This window comes from Alnus glutinosa, chromosome 3 (genome assembly GCF_958979055.1).
Source record: "Alnus glutinosa chromosome 3, dhAlnGlut1.1, whole genome shotgun sequence".
Taxonomy (NCBI): domain Eukaryota; kingdom Viridiplantae; phylum Streptophyta; class Magnoliopsida; order Fagales; family Betulaceae; genus Alnus; species Alnus glutinosa.
Window position 1 is genome coordinate 22679140 of NC_084888.1, and position 27747 is coordinate 22706886.

The 27747-nt window shown below is 37.6% G+C and overlaps 1 protein-coding gene and 1 non-coding gene across 3 annotated transcripts; both read right to left on the reverse strand.

The window, feature by feature from the left end:
- Positions 1–27269, reverse strand: LOC133863520 (uncharacterized). 2 transcript variants are annotated; one of them, XM_062299488.1, is made up of 10 exons: positions 26756–27266; positions 26276–26396; positions 26003–26088; positions 17104–17521; positions 16910–17010; positions 15894–15960; positions 4133–4360; positions 1242–1703; positions 887–959; positions 1–574 (listed from the first exon to the last, which is right to left on the reverse strand). In XM_062299488.1, exons 1-10 carry the CDS (start codon positions 27142–27144, stop codon positions 330–332), a joined length of 2190 nt encoding a protein of 729 aa, XP_062155472.1. In that variant the 5' UTR covers positions 27145–27266; the 3' UTR covers positions 1–329. The 2 variants fall into 2 exon arrangements, with proteins under 2 accessions (XP_062155472.1, XP_062155473.1); XM_062299489.1 differs by lacking the exon at positions 4133–4360 and having other exon boundaries at positions 26756–27269.
- Positions 27270–27398: 129 nt separating this feature from the next.
- On the reverse strand, positions 27399–27471 carry TRNAR-UCU (transfer RNA arginine (anticodon UCU)). Its single transcript has one exon. It is a non-coding gene; the product is annotated as a tRNA-Arg (tRNA).
- Between the last annotated feature and the right edge of the window lie 276 nt (positions 27472–27747).

The window sequence follows — 27747 nt, forward strand, 5'->3', positions numbered from 1 at the left end:
TTTGAGAATCAACAATTTCTTTTTAAAATTGTAAGGGATTGTAATAGGATATCCTGAGTAGTACTTGTCATGGTAAACTTGCACATTCTAACATTGCTGCAAATAGACATTTTACCTTTAGAGCTCAGCGATAACAAATCAATATCCATTGAACTATCACCACCCAACGATACATTTACCCCAATCTCGAGCTAAATAGAGTCGGGCTTTATCCGAAGAATTTTCATGCCCATGCCCATGCCCATGCCCATGACAAAAATCCCCACCTCAATGAACCATGGCCGGGCCGAGATTATGAACATGACATCCCAAAATGAATAATTACACCCTCATTCAACCCAATTGATGTCAAGATGCTTTAGCTCCGCCAGCCACTTTTGTGCATCATGAGCCATACTGGGTTTAGATGGTGTCTTATTTTCATCCTTTACATCAGTTGATCTTACGTAATCAATTTTCTTATCCTTGGCAGGGTTCCCCTGCCTATTGGGGTGCCTCACCTTGAGGGAGAGAAGGCGTGCAACTTCATGAAGGCCCCCCCATTTTTCCAATGCACGTGCAATGTCATAGCGCCCTGTAAAAGTCCCATACATATTTTAATTGAAAATGGACTAATAAATCACAACATTCACTTCACGTAATGAAACAATATCTATAAATATTCAAGCTTGGAATTTAATCATAACAGCTAAGGCAGGGTTCTTACTCGTGCTTCACTCATGGAAGACACCAATTTATGATTATAGATTCCCTATTTTCTTTTCATTCTCCAACATTTCAAAGGATGTCCATATAGCCCATTTAAATTACTAAGTAAGAAGTTTTGTAAATTGTGCTGCCTACTATTTGTCGTCTAATTGAGAGATGGGGATCCATCTTTACCTACCTGCACGTTCAAATGACTTTCTACTGGGCATAAATGATGGATCCATTCCCCAGCTCTTTTGGAATCGATCTATCTGTAATTAAAAAGAACGAGAAAAAGAGAGTAGGAATTCCATTAGAACAAGGTATATTTAAAACATTTATAACCACAAAATAACACGATTTTTTTTCCCCCAAATTAATGGATACTTCAAGCTAAACAAACTAATATTTATGAACTATGGGCATGCAAAAGCTCACTCATACAGCTATTACACGATATGAATGCTTTGAGTTTCAAAATAGATAAAATGCAGGACATTTAATAGCAAGAAACTAGAAACCTATGACTACATCAAGTCCAACTTTTACATTACCTCTTCTTGCAAATTTTCAAGGTTGTCCCAGTATCCCTTTGGTTTGCGGTACTTGTATGCAAGAGAGAGATTCATTAGCGAGGCAATCCTTCTGAATCCACCCATGTGTGTGATTGCCTTCTCGATATCTACCCTTCCATGCAAACGAAGTTGCTTTCTCATGGGCATAAATCCTTCTTGCCCATGTTCTGAAATAAATTTCAGGAGCTCCGCTTTAAGAACTTCAATATCTCTTTGTAGGCCTGGGACCCTAGGCCTTTGTCTAAATGAACTTTGACCATTCAAAGCACAGACGTGCTCAGCTGTTATACTACAATCATCAACTATATCAATGCTAGATGAAGCAATTTGTTCCTTCGAATATCTATTTTGGTCACAGGCTTCCTGTGATTGATCTGCTTCCTTTCTTTCAACATAATCTCGAATTGCACACAAGTTTGAGGGGAGATCTTCATATATAACCTAGAAAGTAACAATGACCATATATCAAATAAACTTTTCAAAGATCTTGATGAGTTGTAATAACTTAAAATGGAACATGTTAGATTATTAGTGTTGGCCTATTCGGTGATCATAACAAATGTTGCAAGTCTCGGAACACTTGGTTGTTTTTGGTGGTTATATTTTGAAATTGAAGTTGGAGCTTTTACACTGGCGTCAGCAGACCCGTCGTGAAGGGTTGATCCAGTAATCATCGAGAGCATCGTTAGCAAGCCATCTTGACGTGTGTGCCTAGAGGAGCCACCGAGAGCCTCATCAGCTAGGACGTCAACAACTCGTCCTAATAGTATGACCATCTAACCATAATTGGTTTATCATCTCTTTTCTCTTTACATCATCCCTATTCAGATTGAGAAAAGATAGAATAGCTTATGGTTCTCTTTCATCTTTTGTAAACCCTCGTTTCTTTCATTTGTTTTAATTGTATCAAATTTTGCAAAATCTACTCTCTCTGTCCTTTCCTTTTAGTTTCAATAAAAGTACTAAATCGTTTGTTATTATCCATACTGATGTTTGGGTCCTTCTCATGTTGTTTCCTTATCTAGATTTTGTAGGTTTGCTACATTTATTTGACTATTCTCGAACCACTTGGGTATATTTGTTAAAAAATAGAAGTGACATTTTCTCTTGTTTTCGGATATTCCACAAAATGGATCAAACATAATGCATCCATTAAAATAGTTCCTTTAGACAATAGAGTGGAGTATCTTTCTGGCAACCTTCAATCACATTTTAGTATGGCATAATCCATCAACCTAAACCCCACAAAGAAAAGGATTGTTCCAAATTATACCAGGGTGATTTGATGCCATCCCGTGTCTTGAATTTGAAGACACATATTGATGTCTTGTTATCTCTATCTTTCTTTCTGTTTGTTGTTCCCCCTTAAGGGATACAAATGTAATCATCCCCCTTGGAGAAAGGGTTGTCTATGGATGTGACATTTTTTTAATCACTACCTTATTCTCCCCCACTCAGACTTATCTTCAGAGGGAGAGCAGTAGTGGATAGAAGTCATCTATGGATCATTTACCTATACTTACTACTTCACTAGAACGTCAAATTCAGCAACTGTAGCTGCAACTACAGAAACTTGTTGATGAGCTGTGCAAGCCATCAATGAAGAAGTTGAGAGCTTATTTAAGATGCTAGAAGAGTAAGACCGCTCCCTCTTTTCCTTGCCAAACATCGACGTTTGATTTAGGTAAGCTTACATCTATTCCTTGTTTAGACTCCTCAATACATTTTGTTAATGGCACAGATCTTTCTATTGCAAAATGCAAACGAGTCAGATCTTGCACTCAGCATCATATGGCTAACTTTTTTTTCCTATTAAAATCTCCTCTTCATATCATACCTTTATTTCCACATTGTCTTCTGTGTCTTATCCTCAAAATTTATGGGAGGCACTTAGGGATTCGAAAGTAGAGGGAAGCAATGTAGGAATGAAGACCCTTTACAAAAATAACACATAGAATCTTGTTGCATTGCCTACAGAAAAAAAATGGATGGATGCAAATAGAATTCTCTACTTGAATTGTCTAAAATAACACATAGGATCTTGTTGGATTGCGTAAAATCTTCACCAATAAAAGTTTGTTGTTCGCTCGACGTGATCACTTAAAAATAGAATCTTAAACAGATGTAGATTGGGCTGGATCGGTTATAGATCAAACGTTTACTTCTAGATATTGCACATTTGTGGGAGGTAATCTAGTTACCTGATGAGTAAAAAATAGTCAATTGTCTATAGATCAAATGCAGAAGCTGAATTTAGAGTCATGACACAGAGTATGTGAATTATTATAGTTGAAGACAGTTGGAAGAACTTGGGTATAACTCTAAAGATCCCATGAGATTGTGTTGTGACAATGAAGCGGCGATCAACATTTCCCATAATTAAGTACTATATGATCAAACCAAATACATTGAAGTTTATAGATATTTTATCAAGGAGAAATTGTGCGTGGGATTTATCTATACAACTTATGTGAAGGCAAGAGAACTTGCAAACATTTTGATAAAGGAAGTGTCATGCAGCGCCTTTTACATAGCCTTAAGCAAATAATGTAGGCATGCGAGATATTTTACCTTAGCTTGAGGGAGAGTGTTGATCTATTGTAATATTTGAGTATTATTATTATTATTAGAGGGCAATTATGTATTGTATTCTTTTTATAAATAATATGTTAGAAGGAGTAGGAACCCTACTTCTAGGTCCTCTATTTCTGATAGTCTCTCTCTTCCGCTTTCTCTTCTCTTCGTTTTCTTCCATATTCTTCAACTTATAACACCCCATAACCTCAAAAGCCAGTTATTTTCTTAAGTAGCCTTGAGACAGAAGCGGGCTCATTCTCTCCTAACACAAAAGATAATATATTATGGCATACCTCCTCCATAATTGCTTCAGAAAGAAAGGTATCCTTGCGCATTTTTGACTCCACAACGTACTTTAACAACGTATGATGATTTCCTAGTTGCTCAAGAAGCCATTTACCCTGAAACGAGTCAAAGTCCCCTTCAACTTGTTCAAAACTAATTTCTTGTTCAAAATGTTCACACAGGTCTAGCACAACACGTGCATGAAGTACCATATAAAGTAAGCCCTTACATCCTTCCTGCATAATCAATAAGAAAAAAAGAAGAAGTTATTTTCCTTCATATAAAATCTTACCATGATCACACTATTGAAACCATTCAAGCCATTTAAAGAACATCTTAGAAGAGGTTTCATAGCTAGAGGTGCTTGTGGTGGAACCCACTAGCAGGGTATCTGGTATAATGTCGGTGGTAGCATTGTTGTGCTGGCGGTGCAATGGTAGTGGTGACTGTATGGTATACACCTTGAACTTGTGGCACAACCCTCTACCATTATATAACTATTTATTTCATTTCTACATGTATCTTGTCTCTAATTTCATGATTTCCATGTTTCCCCAATATACTTTACAGTGGAAAAAAAAAACACATGAATTAAGACTTTCCTTTTAATATATGATCCCATTCTCCACCCAAAAAAAACCTTGTTTCTACTTAAAGAGAAATGTAAACGAAATTCTACAAAAGAAGGTCTAATCTCAACCAGAATTTCTTTTTTTGGATAAGTGTACATAAAAAAGAAAAAGCTGTACAAAGACATAGGGACACACCCCAGGCAAGAACAACATCCACGAGTTGGAGAAAATCTAAATCAGAGATAAAATCCCATCGCTTATAGAGGAGAGTGGCTTATGGAGCTAAGCCTCTAACCAAAGTACATTCTCAAAAATATCCCACAATCTTTTTTTGATGAATAATAATAATTTTATAAAAAGCAGCAAGTTTCTCGTACACAAAAAGTATACAAGAGAACCAAATCTCTAACAGCTACTACAATCTAGAAAATAAATCAGATTTACCAAATTCCTTGAGGGAAAGTTAGGAACATGAACAATAGCCCAATCCAAAAGAGATCTTAGAAAGGAGGATTTAAGAAGAAGCACAATGGTCTTGCTATCCTCAAAGAGCCAATGATGGTCTTGCTATCCTCAAAGAGCCAATGATTCATTTCTCTCCAAATGCTCCACATCAAAATGGCAGGAATAACTTTCCAGATAGCTTCTCTAGGATGTCCACGCCCAAGAAATTTCCAACCATGGAGGAGCTGAAGAATATATCCCAGAGGTGCCGGCATTGAGAAGGAATATCCCACAATCTTTATAGCCAACTATCTTCTAGAGATGGCTTGAAACCATGGAATGTACTGACTCCAATTCTTACCCTATACATAATATCATGAATTACATTACAAACGTTCTTAAGTCTATCTTGGAAGGTTCTCCTGTTCCACTCTCCCAATTGCATAGATCATTGCTAGAAGCATTAGTTTATGCATAAGGTGTTTTGAAACTTTGAGCCATCTAATTAATGGTCTCAACCCAACTTCTTTGGACCCAAGGAAGATTGCACTTTCACATAAAAAGTTAACATATACAGACCAAGAATGGGCAGGAAAGGAAGAATAGAGCTTATCTTGCGTACCCAGCTATGACAAGGGATTATGTTGTCATGCCAAACAATTTTGTACCAATCTGCCACAAGCCCACGGAATTGAATGCTATTTTTTTACTATTCCTTATGAGTCGTCCTCGGTCGGATTTGGTTTAAAATACTCAAGTATAGCATTCTTGATTTCTATACAATCTATGAATTTTTTTTTTTTTTTTTTTGATAATTAATTGCAATTTATAAAAAAGCGCAGAGGGGCGCAACCCTTATACACGGGAAGTATACAAGAGAACCCCTAAAAGAGACAAACAGAGAATAATTTTAAAAAGTCTACATAAGTAAAAACATTCAAACTATGATGGGACGCTATCCAAATATATAACGTATTGAGCACCCGCTTCCGTAGCTCCACCATAGATGTCTCTACATCTTCAAAAAGCCGCGCATTCCGCTCCCTCCAAATACACCACAATAAGCACAGAGGAACTAACCGCCAAGCTCGCCGGCCCCCAACTATTCAACAACTCCAACACTGACCGTGGCATAACCCACTCTACCCCAAATAAAATAAGAATGTAGCTCCAAAGATCCCGTGTGATTTCGCAGTGAAGCAACAAATGATCAATAGACTCCCCACTCTTCTTACACAAACAACACCACTCAATCACTATAACATTTCTCTTACGCAAGTTATCATGCGTCAATATTTTGCCCAAAGCAGCTGACCAAACGAAGAAAGCCACCCTTGTTGGAGCCTTAACACGCCATATATTCTTCCAGAGAAAAGAAGGAAAAGATGGGCCATCTTTCCTAATAAGCTCTTCATAGAAGGATCTCACCTCAAATAAACCTTTTTTAGAGGGATTCCACACTAACCTGTCGCCCTCTCCATATCGAGCCGAAATGGAGTATAGTCGATCGAAGAAAGAAATGATCATATCCATCTCCCAATCCTGAATTTGATGCGTAAAGAGAACATCCCACTGAATTACACCATTATGAACAGCCAAATTATCCAGCACCATTGCATCTTTGATCCTCACTATACTAAAAAGTGCTGGAAAGCATTGCTTCAAGGGTCTATCCCCACACCACCAATCATACCAAAAACTAATATGTGATCCATTCCCCACTTCAAAACGAACAAAATTGCAAAACTTCTCCCACCCCCTCCTAATATGTTTCCATACACCCACTCCAAAGGAACCCGACACCTCTTTCGAGCACCACCCACCCTTTAGACTCTTAAATTTGGCATCAATCACCAATCGCCATAAAGCCGCCTCTCCCTACCATATCTCCACAACCACTTTTTCAGGAGTGCTCGATTGAACTGGATGAAATTGTGAACTCCCAACCCACTTGCATGCAAAGGAGTACAAATCTTGTTCCAATTCACTAGATGAAATTTGGCCTCGTCACCAATGCCACCCCAAAGAAAATCCTTTTGAATTTTATCTAGACGATTAGCCACCCTCACTGGAATAGGAAACAAAGATAAGTAATACGTAGGAATATTGGAGAGCGTACTATTAATAAGGGTCAACCGGGCACCCTTCGACAAATACATTCGCTTCCATCCCGCCAACCTCCTTTCCATTTTTTCAATAACACCATTCCAAATAGAAGTGGACTTGTAAGAGGCACCTAAAGGCAAACCCAAGTAAGTCATAGGCAAAGACGCAACCCAACATCCAAGAAGATTAGCCAACCCTTCAACATCCTCTACTTCACCAATAGGAACAATTTCTGATTTTCTTAAGTTAATTCTCAAGCCAGAAGCTGCCTCAAAGCATAAGAAGATACATCTCAGATGTCGAATTTGTTCTTCTTGAGCACCACAAAAGATCAATGTGTCATCACCAAACAGAAGGTGATTCACAACTAAGGCCTCGGAATCCCTGGAACCCACTGAAAACCCTATCAAATTACCTTGATCCAATGCGACAGTTAGCATCTGACTCAAAGCCTTCATAACCACAACAAAAGAGAAAGAGGATCTCCTTGTCGCAAACCACAAGAACTATTAAAAAAACCCGAGGAGGTTCCATTTACAAGAAAAGAAAATCTCACCGTAGAAATACAAAAGCGTATCCAATCCCTCCATTTTCCCCCCAAACCACATCTCTGCAACAAATAAAGCAAGAAGTCCCAGTTCACATGATCATAAGCCTTCTCCAAATCTAGCTTACACAAGAGTCCTGGGTCCCCCAATCAAATCTGACTATCCACACATTCATTAGCAATAAGCACAGAATCCAAGATTTGTCTACCGCCAATAAACGCATTCTGTGAGTTGGAGATAATCTTGCCCAAAACAGATTTAAATCTGTTTGCAAGGACCTTGGATATAATCTTGTAGATCCCTCCAATCAAACTAATAGGGCGAAAATCTTTCACCTCCATGGCACCAGTCTTCTTTGGAATCAAATAAACGAAAGTAGCATTAAAGCTTTTTTCAAACTTACCTCGAGAATGAATTATGCGAAAACAGCCATAATATCATGTTTTAAAATATCCCAACACTTCTGAAAGAATGCCATAGTGAAGCCATCTGGACCCGGTGCTTCCATACAGCACTATCAACAATTTACTCAACTGTGGCATTCTTCCCTAAGCCAAAATCATAAATAACCTTTTCGCCAAATCTCCCAACAAGAGGGCTAGAGGAACAACAATCATCAAACCACCATGCAATAGAAATTCCATTATCCACAAGCTACCTAAACTTCTAATAAGCGATAAATCTTCGTTTCAGAATCTTCCTCTAGGCCCAAGAACAATCACCAGTGATTTTTAACTCACAAATGTTCTTGTTTCTAATCATGTAAATGCAAACCCAACTAGAACAAACCGATTGATCAATGTCAACGCAAATACACCAAAGATATTTTAGCATGGTCACCCAATTTTTTTGTTTTTTTGTTTTTTTAATAAGTAATCCAGATATCATCAAAAGCGTTAGGCGCCCCCAGGAACATAGGAAGTATACAAAACAAACCACCAAAAGAGAAACAAAAGCAATTGCCCAAAGATACAAGTTACTGAAAAATAAGACTTCATTTCCTCCCAAGTTCTCTCACGGTCCTCAAAACTTCTGTCGTTCCCTCCCTCCAAAGACGCCACAAAAGGCATGAATACACCATCTTTCACACAGCAGCACTCTTAGTTTTTTTTTTTTTTTTTGATAAGTAATTTAAAATTCATTAAAAAGCGCAGAGGGGCGCAACCCTAATACACGGGAAGTATACAAGAGAGCCCCTAAACAGGAGGAACAACTAATAAATTAAGAAAGTCTACAAAAGTAGAAACACCTAGGTGGCAAAGATGGGGAGCTATCCATAGATATAGCGTGTTAAGAAGACGCTTCCTTAAAACTACCATTACAGTCTCGACATCTTCAAAAAGCCTCGCATTCCGCTCCCTCCAAATGCTCCACAAAACACAGTGAGGAACTAAACGCCAAACATTTTTTGCTAGGCCATGCCCTCGAAACGCACCCCAAGTAGTCAACAAACCCATCACCGATTGTGGCATGACCCATTCAACTCCAAATAAAGAAAACATAAAACTCCAAAGCTCACGGGCGGTGTCGCAATGAAGTAACAGATGATCAATAGACTCCCCCTTCTTTTTACACATACAACACCACTCAATAACCACAATATTCCTCTTTCGTAAATTGTCATGAGTCAAAATTTTTCCTAAAGCTGCAGTCCATACAAAGAATGCCACCCTTGTCGGAGCCTTAGCACACCATATCTTCTTCCACGGGAATGATGGACCTTCTTTCCGACTAAGTGCTTCATAATATGACCTCACTTCAAAATAGCTCCTTGTAGAGAGGTTCCAAACTAACTTGTCACCCTCTCCTTGTCGAATCGGAGTGGAGTACAACCGCTCGAAGAAAGAGAGCACCATCTCCAACTCCCAGTCCTGTAATTGCCGCGTAAAGAGAACATTCCAATGAATATTGCCATTATGAACAACCATATTATCTACCACCATAGCCGCTTTGTTCCTCACAAGACTCTACAGAACTGGAAAACAACAGCAGCACTCTTAGTTCTGCTGGCAATCCACTAACAAGCATACAAGCTGACTACTCGTCTAGGCATAACCCAACACAGCCCAAACCAGCTGAAGAAAACATTCCATATAGCATAGGCAACCTCACAATAGAGAAGAAGATGATCCACGGACTCCCCATTCCTTTTACATATGCAATACCTATCAATAACAATAACATAGCTTCCTTAGGTTGTCCATGATAAGGATATTTCCTAAGGCTGTTGTCCAAGCAAAAACAGCCACCCTCAGCAGATCTTTAGTCTGCCAAACACTTTTCCAAGAGTTGAAAGCTATCATTACAACCCATGACACTAAAGAATTTACAAGCCATCATTAATCTTAAATGTTACAGTGCTCATGAGTAAAATTTCTAACTTCTATTTGTTTCGAGAGTTCATTGTGTAACACCCCTGCTCCACATTGGGGAAGATAAGGAGGAGCCAACATAATGTGGGTGGTTTACAAAGATAGTTATGAATGCTAAGTCCTACATTGCTTAGTTACTAGGTGAAACTGACTTTATAAGAGATTCTAGAAAACCTCTAAATTGACTAGTCCTTTTGTGGTGATAGTACAGATGTGGTTAGCGTTTTTTCATGGGTCGTTACAAGTGGTATCAGAGCCACCTAGTAACGCTATGCCATGTGGTATTGAAGCACCGCATGACATGGCCCTGACAAGAACGTCAGGGGTTTAAAGGGGGAGTTTGTAACACCCCTCCCCCACATTGAAAAGATGAGTAACATACATAGAGTGAATGATTTATAAAGATAGTCATGAATACTAAGTTCCAGATTGCTTAGTTACTAGGTGAAACTGAGCTTTATAAAAGATTTTAGGAAAGCTCCAAATTGACTAGTCCTTTTGGGGTGACAATGCATATGTGGCTAATGTTTTTCCCTGCGTCGTTACACATTGAGACCTTTATATTCCAACAACCAGAATCATAATAGACAAACAAAAGATGAGCACTCACCTCCAAACCCAAGTTATCTCCTCATCTCTTTTGGGTAACAGTAACAAACCTTGGCATAACTAATCCTCTTGTGGGTAACAATAAGCTTGTCGGCATGTAACAGGCCTTCCCATTGCGCTTGACACATAACTTAACCCAACAGAAATCTAGAACTCCATTGGAATTCATAGAGTTTAACCCACACAGGTATTTTGTCAAGTTTGCTCTTAGAGAGAGAGTGGTAAATAGCATAGGCTGTTGTTGATTGTTTTGTACGCTTGATAATTGATGTATAGAGTACAAAGTAAGGTGAAAATGTAGGTTGCAGAATGTGGATAAGAGTTCTTAGTGAGTGGTTTGTGTTCTGCTATATGCAGATTTGTTCCAGCTATTTTTTACATAGCTGGAGTGTTTGTACTTTTGAGATTTGTTAGTAAAATTTTACTGATTCATCTAACATATTAGGGTATCGTTTCTTTGATAGCAAAAGCCTTCTGCCATATGCTCAAATTTGAAGAAAAAGAACCCACTATCAGATGATAAGACTTCAATAAAACCTTCCTTAGCCCAAATTTTGTGGGTAATAATAGAATGTACTGCTGAATAGGAAAGTTTTGTCGAAGATATGCAACTGATCTGATTTTATTCCAAGATTTCCCAGATTTTATTTCCATATATTTCTCTTTAATTGTATTTCCATTTTAGTATGATTATGTTGTCCTATATAAACACATGTAACTATATCAGTGAATTATCAAGGAAAATAAGGTTGTTTTTTCCCCTACTTTCTCCATTTTTTTCTTCTCTTTCAACTAGTTTTTGGTTTGAAAAATAACCAAGCAATGTGTTCTTCCACTCCCCACAACCTCCATCGAAGGCTTGAATTTAATAATACCCCCCTCCATCACCGGTTCAAATAAAACAAAAGAACTCAATGGCATTTTGGGGTCACAAATGTTACCAACAGGAGCTTTGACTCCTTCCATGGCTGGGGATGGGGTTTTCAAAGCTTCCTAATAACTATAACAACTCAGAAAAAGTGTTAGCAACATCTACGCTATCACTTTAAAATGACTAGTCATGTTGCAATTTGAGCTCCTTAGAATCACTTATAAAGTCATGTCTCACCTAGTAAGGACCCAATATGAGACTTGACACCAATGAGCACCTTTATAATCTACCAACTCAATATGGACAATTCATCTTTCCAATGTGGGACTAACTTTCTGAGATGTCATAATCTCTCGCACTCAAATCCCTAACGTCCTCCTCAAGGTCCGTATCATGCAGTACCTTACAACCACATGATGTTACTAGGTTACTATGATACCAATTGTAGCAATCCAAGGAAAGCGCTAGCAGCATTTACAATATTACTCCAAAAGAACTAATCAAATTGCAATTGTAGCTTCCTAGAATCACTTGTAAAGCCAAGTCTTACCTAGTAAGAAACCAATAAAGACTTTGCACCATGAGCACGTTTATAATCCACCCGCTCAATGTGGGACTAACCTTCTGGAGTGTCACAATAACTGGCCACCACCACTCTAATTTGGGAGAAACCTCCTTTCATAGCTACTAAATAGTACTCAACCTTCCCTTTTGTAATGGAAGCACTTGTGTAACACTACTTCCGAAACAACAAAAATCTTAGAAAGATTGTTAAAGACACCAGCCAAACCTCTAACACATCCTCGGTAAAACTTGTAGGCTTTATTAATGTTTGAAGAGTTAGCACCCTCTTCCATTGGGCCTATAGAAGCCAATGAAATTTGAATTTCATTTGACAACTTTGCTTCTATATTTTTCCTACACTGCACCCTCTACTGGGCTGAAAGGGAAAATTCTAGAAGGCTTCTTAATTCAAGATCCTTTACAAACTTTCCAAAGCGGATAGCAGACTCATTTATTTCTGGCCCCTTTGTTGAATTTCCATTCAAAGAATTGGCTGAAACACTAGAGGGCAGTCTGGCATCTACTTTCACATGAACTTTGAGTTCCATTTGAAAGCTTGGCTTTCAGATTTTCCTCCACTGCACCCTCCAGTTGGCTGGAAGGGAAAATTATAGAAGGCTCTTTGGTTGCAAGATCCTTTGTTGACTTTCTTGGCTCCTCTGTTAACTTCCATTCAAAGAACTGGTCGGAACACCAAAGGGCAGCATAGCATCTACTTCACAATCTCCATTTCTGGAACACCTTGGCATTCCTAGTTGGGATTTCATTTCTTCCTTTCTCTCCCTACACCCTTCATGGTTCACAACTGGAGAAATGGATACAGAGATCATATCTCTTGTTCTTTTCCTTCATCACGCCTTTGAGATGAGCTCTGCCCAAGTAACCTTTCAGATTGAAATTTCTTCAGCTGGGCTTTAAGCTCTATCTTCTCCCTCAAAACATGTTGAAGGCTTCCATTTTTCCCTACCAAACAGTCCCCATCACCCTAGCATCTTCAACTCCAAGCCGAAGGCTTAGCACCTCCAAACTTCATCAGACCTCCATTCTCAGCCTTCACCACAACCTGGTTGACTCCCACTTGCAATGAACCAGGGATAACAAACATGGCCTTGCCTTCCATAGCTCAATAAGAAGAACTTGCCAAACCGAAGCTGGAATTCAAGATTGCCAAAATCAGGAAAAACTAGATCTAAAACAGCCTTAGTCCAACATAATATATATATATATATATATAAAAAGAGCAAAAACCGAGCAAAACTTAAAATGAACTTGCTAAAACACAAGAAATGTGAGAATCCAGCAATGGAACACCACTGAATTAAAAATTAAAAATAAAAAAATAAAAAAATAATAAAGAAAAAAAGAAAGAAAACTAGAGAAAGAAAATGAGTCTAAAGAGAGAAGCTCTGAACCCATCCCAGTAATATTGGGGGGTTCATTACTTCAATCAGTCTCCATGTTCCTTGGATAAATCATAGTGTAATGATTTGAAGTTCACTAAGATCTTATTAACAAAATGTTGAACCAGAACCTCTTCCAAAGATTGAGGGTAAATCAGGCAACTCTTGTTTCAGACCTGGCTAGGGAGGTGAAAAGGTTAAATTTCAGAGTTCTATAAACTCTGAAATCTAAAGTCCTGATTCTGGAAGCAAGGAGATCTTGCCTGACGTGATTTCGGCTGGGGTGATTTTTTTTTTTTTGATAAGTAAGAGAATTTTATTAGAAAAACGCAAAGCGCAATCAAGTATACAGGGGGTATACAAGAGAGACAATTAAGAAGAAGAAGAAAGCAATACAAGGAAATCGTTAAAACTAATCCCTAGAGGTGCTAGATACGCAGCCGTCCAGGAGTACAAAGAATGAAGAAAAAAGGAAATGAGCTCCTCTATGGTTCTTTCTTTGTCCTCAAACTGTCTATCGTTGCGTTCCGTCCACAAGCACCACATAAGACAACAAGGAGCCATTTTCCACACGACCGCGCTTCGGGAACGTCCCCCCGGCCACCAACAGGCAAATAAGTCTATCACCCGAGAAGGCATCACCCAAGACAGACCGAAACGACTGAGGATGACATACCAAAGAGCGCGTGCAACCTCGCAATGAAGAAGAAGATGATCCACAGTCTCCCCGGTCATTTTACACATGCAACATCTATCAATCACAATGACACGCTTCTTTCTGAGATTGTCCAAGGTGAGGATTTTCCCTAACGCTGCCGTCCAAGCGAAGAAGGCCACTTTCAATGGGGCCTTGGTCCGCCAAATACTTTTCCAAGGGAATAAAATAGCTTCTTTGCAAGCAAGAGCCTTATAGAATGATCTAACATCAAAAGACCCTTTGCGAGAGAGGGACCACCATAGCCGGTCCCCCCCATCTTGAGCAACCTTGGATGAATACAGTAAGGAGAAAAAGGAAGCCATGACGTCCACCTCCCAATCGTGTACATCACGGAAAAATCTGACATCCCACTGATAGGAACCACTTACCACTACCAAGTGGTCTGCTACCAAAGTATCCTTGGCACAAGCTATATCATACAGAACTGGAAAAGCTTCCTTGAGGGACATCTCTCCACACCATACATCATCCCAAAAACGTATCCTCGACCCATTGCCCAAGATAAGTCTGGTATAGCTACAAATAAGAGTATAGAGAGTATGGATGACTGAATGAGCTGGGGGTGAGGTTGGGCTATGGCAACCAATAACTGATAGTGAATCTCAACTCCAAGGTCAGAGAGTAGCTAATGAAATGGAAAATACAGGAGTAATTTCAGAAAAGGATGAGGAGAACAATAAAGAAGATGCTCATGCAGTAGCTTTGAATGTTGTTCTTGGTGTGGTACAGTTGAAGATGAGAATGGAGATGAACAGGAAAATAGAGGAGGAAACAGAACTGTTTCATTAGAAGTATGAAGCCATTAAAAGTGGAAAACGTGGCTGCTGCAGTTGAAACAGAGAGTGACATTAGCAGTGCATTGATTTCCTGTAAAAGGATATGGTGGTTGATGGCAAGCTGGATGTGGCGCATGACCCACAAAGCTGGATGTGAAATAAAGAGGTTGAGCCATGTGGGTGCGCACAGTGGGTAAGCTGCTCTATGCTGGCTAGCCAACAAACAGGGCAAGCAGGCATTTCATAAGCATGTAGACCTTGCTAAGCATGTCGGTCTTTGTTAAGCATGAATGTGCTTATTTGTTCGAGACAGCCAATGTTCTCGAGTTGTGGGAGCTAAATTTGCTTGAGGAGTTCTTTCTTATAGAGAATGCTATTGTTGTTGTGTGGTTAATGTGTGGAGCTAAGGGACTAGGGACCCTTTGTTAAGCATCTCTGGGCTTATTTGTTCAAGACAGCCTATGTTCTTGGGTTGTGGGAGCTAAATTTGGTTCAGGTGTGCTTTCTTATAGAGAGAGCCGTTTCCGTTGCTGTTGCACAGTTAATGTGTTAAGCTAAAGGACTATGGATCCCTAAGGTGTGCTTGGACTTCCATTTGCATTTCTGGGGGTTTTAGTAATTAACTTATCTTATCAAAAAAGAAGACATCAATGTGTCCCCTGGCATATTCAACAAATGCAACACATTCTATAAAATTGATGGAAGTTCAGTAGCTCAATATGAAAGTAAATAAACATTCTTGAAAAGAGGCATTGCCTCAGATTGCAACTAACAATATCTTCCTAGTACCTGAAGAATGCGGACCTTCTTGTTTTCTCGTGACACTATCTTGCTGATTGCTAAATTTGGAACGATACTGCAGATAATAATTTCAAAAAAAAAAAAAAAAAATAGTCAAAAGAAACCATCGGATCTGAAAATTCAACTTAAGCAGCAGCTTGTAGCATCACCCTTCTTCCATCTCAATAACCACTACTGGGCAATGAATATCTAATTCACAGTTTTGCACAAGATACAGAAAAAAGGCAAACTAGAAGCTTTAATGCTCACATATTCAGCTCACAACTGCATTCCATGGAACTAGTATTTCAAGGAAAAATATCCCAGTTTAAGCATAATACGACATTAAGTCCAAGAATGACTACTTGGATCATTCCATATGAGTTCACTCTGCATCTATTAAAGCAACCTCTCCAACATGCCAATAAATCCATTAGACTTGGGTATAACCTATTGCATTTTTCCAATAAATAAGGACTCCTTTGTTGGTGCCCAATGTGATGAAAGAGGTTGGACATGACTCCCAAGTGTGACATGCCCAAGTGGTTCACACACCAACGATCAATGAGAAGAAATGTTCTGCATGTCACAGCTCAGGATGTCTTACGCCTTCTTGAGCCCAGGACATCTCAAATTTCTTTCTTTTTCTCCTTTAACTTCATGAGCAAGATTTAAAGATTACACAAATCCATGCATCAATGCTAATTGTACAACAATATACTAGAAGGAATATTTGACTTGATTTGGCATTGCAATAAAAGAAATTAGAGTTTATATTGAGCTCCAATTTGGTTCGAGTATGACCTCATATTTATGTATCTATGTAGCAAGTAGAACATATTCTAACAAGCCCATAGTTTTTCTGTTCTTATTTGGCATACACATCATGGAGACTAACCTATATTTAATGATGCTACAAGGAACAACTAAGGATTTAGAGAAGCAACCAGTTTCTTAGGGACATGCTGTCTTGGAATTAACTACATTTAGAAGAAGTTCACAAAACAAAAGCATATATCACTTACTCAGGAAGACTTTCATATGCAGTTAAAACACTCCATACTTCATGAACAGAAGCTTTTACAGTGATGCTCGCGACAACACAACGATGAACACCTCCATTTTCCTTGAGCCCAAAATCACATTATCAGCAACCCTTAAAATAGTCTAAAGTCAATCAGGAAGGCCAGGAGAAAATAGTCTAGGGTAAATCAGTTACCAATAGACCGTCAAATCTACGAAGATGAACCTCATCCACCATGCAAGGTCGATCAAGTCTGCAAACTTTTCCAAAAACACCCCAGTTACTGTTCAACTCACTAGAAGATAGAGGGAAGGGACCCAAATTAGAGCCAGCAAAATTCTCTTTAAACTCTCGAAGTGACAATTTATCCATTTCACACAAGCCACCATCCAAGTTCTTGTGGAGTGAACTGACAACACCCACGGATGTTCGTGAGGATGAATTCCCTTTGAGCGCTATCTTCTGCACACCTTCAAAATTCCTTTCAGCTCTACAAGCCAAGGCTTGAAGATTTACAGGAAGATCTGATCTGATAATTCGCTCCAAGAAAATTGCAGGGAAATTGAATCTTGGTATCACATTAACTTCATATGATAAAGTTGTTGATGACAAACTGCCAAAAAAAAAAAAAAAAAAAAAAAAAGAAAAAGAAAAAGAAAGACAGAGAAAGGAGAAGTTAGAAGAGAAATAACATGACGCAATAGCTAAAATTGCACATGTATTTGCATAAATAAAGTATTGATGGGCAAAAAGGAAAATATATGATGATGGCAAACCAGGCATGGCTCAGCCTGTCCAAATTTCAGCTTTGTACAAGCTCAGCTATGGCCCAAGAAGCATTACACAGAGACAAGAATGCATCATTAGAGTTCATAAGAATAAAATGCTTTATTAAATAAAAAATTACTAGTATCCATTTACACCATGATGCATTTGACTATTTAGTGATTTCAGAGCACCCCTTCTGCAACAACTCTCATTACACAAGAATTGAACTTCAATTTAGCAATGCTCTCCAAATATTTAGAGCCTGTTGGGATTGTGTTAAGGAGCTTAAAAAGTTCTTTTAGTACATAAAAAGCCATGTCATGCAAAAATGGGTCCGTTTGGTAACAAACTTAAAAAAAACTTCATTGACTTTGGGCCCTTTTGGGTTTCCGGTCAAAATGTGCATTGAAAAATAACGATTTTCAAACGTGCGATTTGAAAACGTAATTTTTAAAAACAAAATTAAGCGTTTGGTAAAATCGAGATTTGACCTTTAAAATTGCAATTCAGCTTTTAAAATAGTGCGTTTTTAAAAACGCACCTCCTTGCTTACGATTTGGAAACACAGTTTTTTCTACGTTTTCAAACTGCAATTTTTTAAAAACGTAACCCCAAAACAATACACTTTCTATGATTTGGATTAAAATCGTACTTTTGGTATGCGAAATCGCAATCCCAAACGCACTCTTCTTATCTAAAAAAAAAGCCCAAAACTACGTTTTAGGGAAAGCTTGAAAATGAGGTTTTTTTTTTAAAAAAAAAAGCTCTTTCTAACTTTTTCTATAGACAAAAGCTCTATTTTGCAATGCAATTCCAAACAGACTCTTAAGAGCTTGAAATTTGATTTTTTACACCATATTTCATAAACGTAAGGAAAATTTATATATTGGAGACAACAAATAAACACCATAATGCCAAAAAGAATTCTAGAATGAACAAGAATTTGAGAACGACATAATTCTGCAGTTCCAAGTTATACTAATTGGCTTGGCTTGGTATTAGAGTTGAAAGAAGAGGAAAAGAAACAAGAGTGGAAGGAACTATCTTATTCCTTAATGCATCTACCATACGGCATCTACATGTGTTTAAAATAGAAAAGTAATACAAATCATTATGGAAATGCAGTTAATGCATCTTACAGATTACAAAAAGAGAATAATGGCAATAAAATCAGATCATCAGAGAATAAAATCATATCAGAGTTTCTTTCTTCAACACTCCTCAAGCTCAAGCAAAGATGTCTTGCATGCCCAACTTGAAGAACACTATTGGACACTCTATTTGTCAAAATATCCGCAAGTTGTTCTCCTGTCTTAACCTAAGGTGTACAAATTAATCCTTCACGCAATTTTCCCTTGATAAAATGCCTATCAAGTTCAATGTGTTTAGCTTGATCATGTTGAACTAGATTATGACCAATATTAGTAATAGCCTCGTTGTTGAAATATAATCTCACAAAATCCTTATAATCTCATATCTGAGTACTTTTAGTAGAATCTTCAACCATAATAATTCACATATATCATGGGTCATGGATCAAAATCAGCTTCGATACTAGATTTAGCAACGGTTGACTCTTTCTTACTAAACCGGATAACTAGCTTTTTTTTTTTTTTTTGAAAAGTCACCAGGTAACTAGATTTCCTTCCACAAAAGTGCAATATCCCAAAGCGGAACTCTGATCCAACCCAATCTGCATTTGTATAAGATTTTATTTTAAGGTGAGTACGTCAAGCAAAGAACAACACTTGTAGATTTCACATACCGAAGTATTTTGTAAACTGCTTCTATATGAAATTTCTGAAGTGAATGCATAAAATGGCTCATTGCATAGGCAATGTCTAAACGGGTGTGTGACAAATATTAATTTGCCAACTAATCGTTGATAATGATAGGTGCCTTTATCCGCCAGAGAACTCTCATCACTATCTACTAACTTCTTACTTTGCTTTACTGGGTTGTTGACTGCCTTGCATCCAAGCATTCCTATTTTCTTGAGTAGATCAAGAATATATTTTCATTGAGAGATGAATATCCTATGTCTTGATCTAGCCATCTCGATGCCGAGAAAATACTTCAAACTTTCCAAGTCTTTTGTTTCAAACTCATTAGCGAGATATTTCCTTAACTTTGTTTTCTTCATCATCATTCCCGGTATTATGTCATCCGCATAAACAACTAAAACAGTTACCTTTCCTTGTAAAGACCGTTTAATGAACAATGTGTGATAATGACTTTTCTTATAGTTACACTTCTATATGGCTCGGGAAAATCTCTCAAACCACACTCCAAGAGATTGTTTTAACCCATACAGTGCTTTTACAGTTTACACACTTAACCATTGACTGAAGAATCTTGAAGTCCAAGAGGAAGCTTATATTTCTTCCTCTAGGTCTTCACGAAGGAATGCACACTTCACATCAAATTGCTAAAGTGGCCAATCTAAATTTGCTACCAACAAGAGTAAGACCCTGATAGAGTTCATCTTCGCTACTAGAACAAATGTCTCTTCATAGTCTACCCCATAGGTATGTGAGAAGCCTTTTGCAACGAAACTAACCTTATATTTTTCAACCAAGCCATTGGCTTTATGTTTCACAGCAAAAACCCATGCACATTCTACCGACTTTTTTCCTTCAGGTAATCCAACTAGGTCCCATGTCTTATTTTTATTAAGGACTTTCATCTCTTTTTGCGTTCTTGCCCTCCACTTCCAAGTGCCTCCTGGACACTCCAGGGAATACACACATAGGACATATTGGAGATAAAAGTACGATAGGATAATGGCAAATTATTATAAGAAACAAAAATAATATGGAATACTGAGTACAAGATCTTATTCCTTTGTGTCGAGCAATTGGAAGATCCATATCATTAACTGTAGGTATTGAGGTGTCTAAAGTGAGCATAGGATTACCTCAATCAGGTGTCGACGTATGGTTGAGAGACTGAAGAATAGTCTTACTCTTTGAATGCATGGAATAAATTTGTTACTCCTCCACCAATGGCTCACATTGCTCACAAACAGTAGGTTGTGATTGCTGACAATCAAATTCTAGAACATCCTGTTTTGGAAACATGGTAGGTACAAATAAGGGATCTGTCGTCACGTGTAAAGGGAATGTTTAGGATTTCTCTGCACTTCCTATCTCCCACGAAAAAGAAATCTTGGGAAGATAAATATAGGGTTGAGATTCAAAAATATCACATCCATATAGAGACAAAATGCTTCCGCATAGGAGATGATAACACCTATAGCCTTTTGAGTTAGCGAATACCCCAAGAATATATATTCATTAAAAAAAAAGAAGAAGAAGAAGAAGAAGAATATGTACTTAAGCCCTCTAGGATCAAATTGACTACAAGATGAACAATGAATATGAACAAAGCAAACACAACAAAAAACGCGAGGAACAAATAACGATGAAGACAAGGATGTTGACAACATCATTGGGTGTCTCAAAATTCAGGACGCATCATGGCATTTGATTAATGAGATACACCACAATAAGCAACGCATCACCCCAGTAGGACTTAGGAACATTCATGGAAATCATTAGTGTCTGGGTAACCTCTAGGAGATGCCGATTCTTATGCACAACAACCCCATTCTGATGTGGGGTATGGGCGCAGGTTGTTTGATGGGTGATATCATGCTCACTAAGGTATGATTATAGGTCAATTGAGTGTGTATCATCTTATGCAACGTCTGAAAACATGAGGAAACATCACTTTCATCTTTCACCAAATAAACTCAACTAGTGCGAGAATAATCATCAATAAAAATAATAAACCAAACGAAATCTAGAGAGATACAATACGTGACTAACCCCATACATCAAAACGAACAATAGCAAAAGATAAAGTTCTTTTAATGCCATGAGCAAAAAAAGATACATGATGGTGTTTATCTAGTTCACAAGTATCACATTGAAACTAGGAAACATTATTTTGTGAAAATAAAGATGGGAAGAAGTGTTGCAACAAAGAGAAATAAGAATGTCCTAATCTACGATGCCAGAGCCAAATTATTGCCATGGAGTCATGAGTCCGTTGAAGGTGGTAAGAATGTTTAAATGATTCGTTTGGCAATGAAAAAGAATATTGATTCTTTTCTATTTTTTCAAAAAAAAAAAAAAATCATATTTTATTCAACTTTTTCAAATTTTATCTCAAAAAGTTAAACCTTGAAATTCGCGCAATGAATTAGAATTGAATTCTGATTTCAAAAAATTGAATACCCAAACAGACCATAGACATTCATGTTACTTGAGTTGAGAGTCCAAGAATTAAAGACCATCCTTTAGGCTACAATTGCCAATCATCTTTCCCGTGACTAGGTCCTAGAAAAATAGTAACAAGAATAAAAAACTACTCGAAAATTTAAATCAGTCATAATCCGAGCAATAGAGACAATGGGGGTGTTTGGTAACCAACACCCCATTCTCCTCCTTTATTTTCACTTTTTCCAAAAACAATCAACTTCAAAATATTCTAACTTTTTCACTTTTTATATCACATCAATAATTTATTTATTACTATTCAAATAAAAAATCTACTACAATACAAAACTTTTCACTTTTCCATAAAAATTCTTTCTACTTTATATCACATCAATCACTTCTTACATTTACTCAAAAATAAATAAATAAACTCAACAATCTTTACCAAACACACCCCATATTATTTGCAAGATTAGGTACATATAAAACAAAGGAAAGAGGCATAGATGTAGTTACAAGGATTGAACCTTTGCCAAACAAATGACAGGCAACCATCAGCTATTTTAACTTATTCCATGCCTGAACAATGATGATATGAAGAGGAAAGAGATGATAAATTGGTCATATGGTCAAATGCCCCGGAATCAATCATCTACGGATCATCAAATTTGGCTACATTACTAGCGGAGGTTACATCCATGTGGTGTTTGATTGGGGATAATCTTTTAGGATTACTAAAAATCCTAAAAAAATTACATCATTTGGTTGTATTTAAGTAAAAGGAATCTAGATGCATGTGGGCATCTAGATTTTCATCCAACTGCCTTTTGATGGGAATGTAGATTCCCTTGTAGAGAGGTCGAAATCTGCATTTCCCTCGCTTTGGGAAATTTTTTTTTTTTTTCCCCTCTAAAGGAACAAAAATACCAATATTTTTTTTATATAAGCACGCGCTAAACATTTTTAACTTTTCAATGCTACTATTTGGTTTTTTATTTTTATTTTTTTTATTATTGGATATTGTTATGTTTATACAAGAAAAGTTAGACCATAGGAGAATTTTGTTATGATTAATTTCTTTTAATGCTACTTTTTGGGTTTGATTGTGAACATTTGTAAAATCTGCATACAAAAAGCGAGGAACTATTATTTCACAAAAAAGGGACACAAACATGTTTTATTAGCTTAGAGATGAAAAATAAAGAAAATAAAACAAACAGTATATACAATTTATCTTTTGAGAAATGATAGTAAAACCACGGTTTATATATAGTTCTTTTTCCCTCTCATTTTTTGTTTAATTTTTACATACTTTTGTATCAAACAGCCTTATGCACTTTAGAAGAGAAACATATGGATATTTTGGGAAGCATAAATAATTCCTAGAGGATGTAGGTTCTCCCGGGGCAGTGTTAGACGCTGCGCTGTGCCTTCAAACTGTGGGGATTTCCTTTGAGGGGAATGTAAAAGGCTTTTTGGATGTCATGGCTCAAGTGGTTGAGGGTCAACATCTTGAGGTCCCAGTCTCCACTCCTAAGGTTAAAGGAAATAGAGAACTTCTTAACCTTGAGTGTGATATCAATTATGATGTTAAGAGTCTTAGTTCTACTCGGGGCAAAAGTAAGAGGGTTGCTGCAATGTAATGTTATAGAGGGTTTTTGGGTTTTTGTTGGGGTGCTTTGGGTTTTTTGCTGTGGTTGGGTCTTTGTGAGTGTTTTTTTTTTTTCTTATTTCTCATCTTTTTTGTTCTCTGTTTTTGCATCCTTTTGTATACTCCATGTATCCTCAGGTACACTTTCATCTTTTATAAAATTTCTCTTACTTATAAAAATAATAATAATAATAATAAATAAATTTAAAAAAAAAAAAAAAAAAATCCTAGAGGATGCCTAGAAATAAAACAAATACGGGAATCTCATATTCCTAAAAATCCTATTAGATTCCTAAGAATGTAGATGTCGGAAGGAATGTTACATAATTTGAGGAAGGGTTTCCAGTTCTTCCTTACTAAGAGCTGTCAGGAATTAGCTTGGACTAGGAGTTTGATCAACGGTTGAAGAGTAATTAGCCCAAGGCTGGGTAACACCACCAAAACGACTCTACCTCAAGTAGGGCGACCATATAGCCGCCAACAAGTCTCTTGAGTATGTCGTGATTTATGACAATAATCACAAAACAGCTTATTCTTCTCATCATGAGTAGCATCCATTGCTTTTCTATTATCATGACTCTTAGAATTCCCTTTTCCAGTGCGTCGAGATGCGGTAACCAAGACTGACTGTTCATGGGAAGAAAAGTGAAGCATGGCACCTCAACAACTCTACTCATTTTGAACATTGGCAAATGCCTCTCGAAGATATGAAATCTAGCTTAATCATATTCAGAATTTGATCTTGCGAGACATCCATAGATACAACCTTCTTCAACCATTTTTTGAATTTTCATTGCATCAGCTGCACACATTGTCTGGAAGTTTCGATAATGATCTAATTCCTACCACAATGCACGAAGCCAATGAAAGTAGGTTGCGACAAACCACTCTCCTTGAGTCGTTCCATAAATCCAACATTTCAATTTGTAGATCTGTGTTGCATTCCCCATTTTAGAATAGGTCTAAGCCGTTGCATCCTAAATTTCTTTGGTTGTACTATGAAAAAAATAACCTCACTAATCTCTAATTGCATTGAATGTAACAACTATGACATAATAGTAGAATTTTCTACTTCCCATCTGTCATAAGCAGGGACATCTAATTTTGGTTCTCAAATTCTACCATTCAAATATCTCATTTTCGCTCTACTCTTAATATATAAATGAGCAAACAGATTGACTAGGGTATTGCTCTTAGAATATGATGGAAAGGTCCAAGCATCTTCAAACCTCACATATGCCCAATTTGATCTAGTAAGGGGAATGGCAGATACTTTAGTGTTGGGTGGTAAAATGCCAGCACTCATCCCTATACTTCAATTGGCCTTGCATGAGAAAAAGTTGACTTTGGTGCCAGAGAGCCGAAACCACTAACCGAAACAAGACATTTACTTTGACCAAAGCCATCTGCACTATGACCAAGCAAAATAGTTGGGCCCATCCAATTTCACGATTGTGATTTAGAGTGTTGGATCTTCACTATGGGAGGCCACCTAATTCTACTCACTTTTTGTGAATTTATAAGGTCTGATTTGTTTATGACATTTTTAAATTAGACAACCAACCAAAATGCTACATTGCAGAACAACTGGGCTAAATCAAAATATCAAAGATAAACTAGACAACACGCGTCATACAATATGTATGCAACAAAGGTAGAGCAACATCCCTTTTATTTTTTTATTTTGGTTGCTCTAAACAACTTGTCGTTTATCGTTTATGAAGAGTTACTTGTTGTGCTTCGAGTTGAATGACCTATTGTTTGGGTCTTCACTATACGACGTGCCGTTTTCTGCATTCCTATATGACTTGATGTTGTTGCCTTCATACAAAATGACTTGTCGTTTTGTTGTTCCTCCACTCCGCCACATAGAGCCGCTGGAAGTATCACCGCAACATTAGAACTTCACAATTTCTTTAGAAATTAACACAAATCAGGCCGCTTAGCTTCCTCGCCCTCAAACAATCCTCCCTTTGTAGCAAGGTAGAAAGTGATGTAACAACCCAGAGAAAGCGCTAGCCACATTTATGCTATCAATTCAAAATGACTAGTCAATTTGAAACTTTTCTAAAATCACTTATAAAGCCCAGTCTCACCTAATAACTAATGTGACTTAGCACCTATAAGTGCCTTTATAATCTACCTACTCTATGTGATATTCATCTTTTCAATGTGAGACTAGAGTATTACAGTTGAGGTTTTGGTTCATGTCCCACCAAGTGCGTGTGTAACTTACTAATAAAAGATGATAGAAAGATTGTTTACTTTGTTATAAAATAGCATATTCTTATCAGGGGAAAAAAGTAAGGAAGTAAAATTGAACCCTTGAGATGGGATAAAATCTTCGCTATGGAATAATATAGGACTTCAAAACTCCAAAACCAAAGCACATAAAATGCTAGATTCTTTTGGAAACATCTCAGTTTTCAAACCAAAAGTAAATGAATTCTACCTCGTCCCAGAGTTTAAGGACCATTTGCCTTCAAACTTCTTAAAATCTCCATCAACCATTGAAAAGTGAAGTTTCCGATCGTTAGCCTGAACATAAACAATTTATCAGAATTATAATATATGTGTGAGAAGTAAGAAATGGTAAAGTATGAGAGCATAATTTAGAAAATACCCAAGAGGACATTCAAAAGACAAAGATAGATGGTTGAATCATGTTTCCTATACATGAGTTAGTCCAAGATATAAGAACATAAAATTTGGTTCAAGTATTTACAGAATTGGGAAATTCTTGAAGATCCAAGACAACACGCGCTTCAATATGCCAATATAATGCCCTTTGCAAGCCTCTTTGCTCCAACCATATCCGGCCAGGATGTGGGCAAGGTATTCTCCCACTAACAGTTAAACAATGTGCAACCCAGTCAGGTAAAAAGCAATAATAAACAACGAAACAATTATGCAGTTTCAGAAGGGACCAGTAGTTAATATTCACATAAATTGGGGTGAAGGCAATAAACAGGTTGCCTCATATTTTCGCACCACATAATTGCATTTATATTCACCGCAAGAATTCATGGAATTGTAACATTTAACTAACTGAGAAAATGAAAGTTCCATTTATCTCTGTAGACACACGATGAAAGACCAGCCTACATTACATTTTTTAAGATCATAAAGTCTATAAAAACATATAAAATTGGCTTTCTAAACGCCTAATACATTTTGTTTTACACGGAGAAAGCGTTTCTATTACCTGCAAACAAGATTGGGAATGAAATCAGCGAGGCGCTCGTAATCGGTGAGAGCGTTCCAGACCGATTCGATGTCGGCATTAACCGATATTTCGGCCTTGATTCTGCGTTCCCGCCAAGATATCACTTCCACCTCACAATGCACTTTTTCATCTCCCGAAACATCATCAGCATTAGAATTTGTATCATTAGTATTCACAAGGTTTTTTCTAGAGCGGGCCCATTGGGGTCGGCCGAAGGAGGAAGACGCGAGTGTGCACTTTCGGTTGCGCTGAGAAGAAGAAGGGTTACGTTGAAATCCAAAAAGACCTACAAATCTAGGGCTTGTTTTCACCGTCCTTTGGAGAGCGTGAGTTCCAAAGGTGGAGGTTGAAGATTTGCAGGTGATCATTGAGAGATAAACAGAGCGTGTTTGTGTGCGCGCGGGCGCAACTTCGAGCTAAGACTTTCAACTTCTTCGTGACCACGAGTTAGTGCTGGACAATGCGTGGTCTGGTTCCAATCGATCCCGTCTTCTACAGAAACATATATAGGGTTATTTTAGTCATTTCCCGAGCCTGCACTGCGTGGGTTCTATTTGAAACGCAAAAAGCTAGCATATGAAATTATGAGTTTCTACATTTAGAAAACACGTAAAAAGAAGAGCACGCCTAGTGGGACTCGAACCCACAATCGCTTGATTAGAAGTCAAGCGCCTTATCCATTAGGCCATAGGCGCCAATTGATGACATACATGCAGTACAATAATAATTTCACTTGTTTTGTTTTTTTTTTTTTTTTTTATAATGCTGGATTTATTTTAACGTTTGATCTCTCTTCTTGACTCTGAGAATACTTCCGATCTCCTTTATTATAAACCAATAGAGTAAGGGTGCATTTGAAATTAAGATTTTATAGAAAATAAGTTCGATTTTAATCCAAATCGCAAAACATAAATCGTTTGGAAACTATGCTTGGCAATACGAGTTGGCGAGTTGGGTTCGTGTCAACCCAA

What these genes read in the sequence shown, in the direction of transcription:
- LOC133863520 (XM_062299488.1), bottom strand. Translation starts at nt 27,144, where the DNA reads ATGATCACCTGCAAATCTTCAACCTCCACCTTTGGAACTCACGCTCTC. An exon ending in ATTCCCAATCTTGTTTGCAG is followed by an intron (nt 26,397 to 26,755) that starts GTAATAGAAACG and finishes TTTAACTGTTAG; the next exon opens with TGGGAGAATACCTTGCCCAC. An exon ending in AAAGTCATTTGAACGTGCAG is followed by an intron (nt 575 to 886) that starts GTAGGTAAAGAT and finishes GGACTTTTACAG; the next exon opens with GGCGCTATGACATTGCACGT.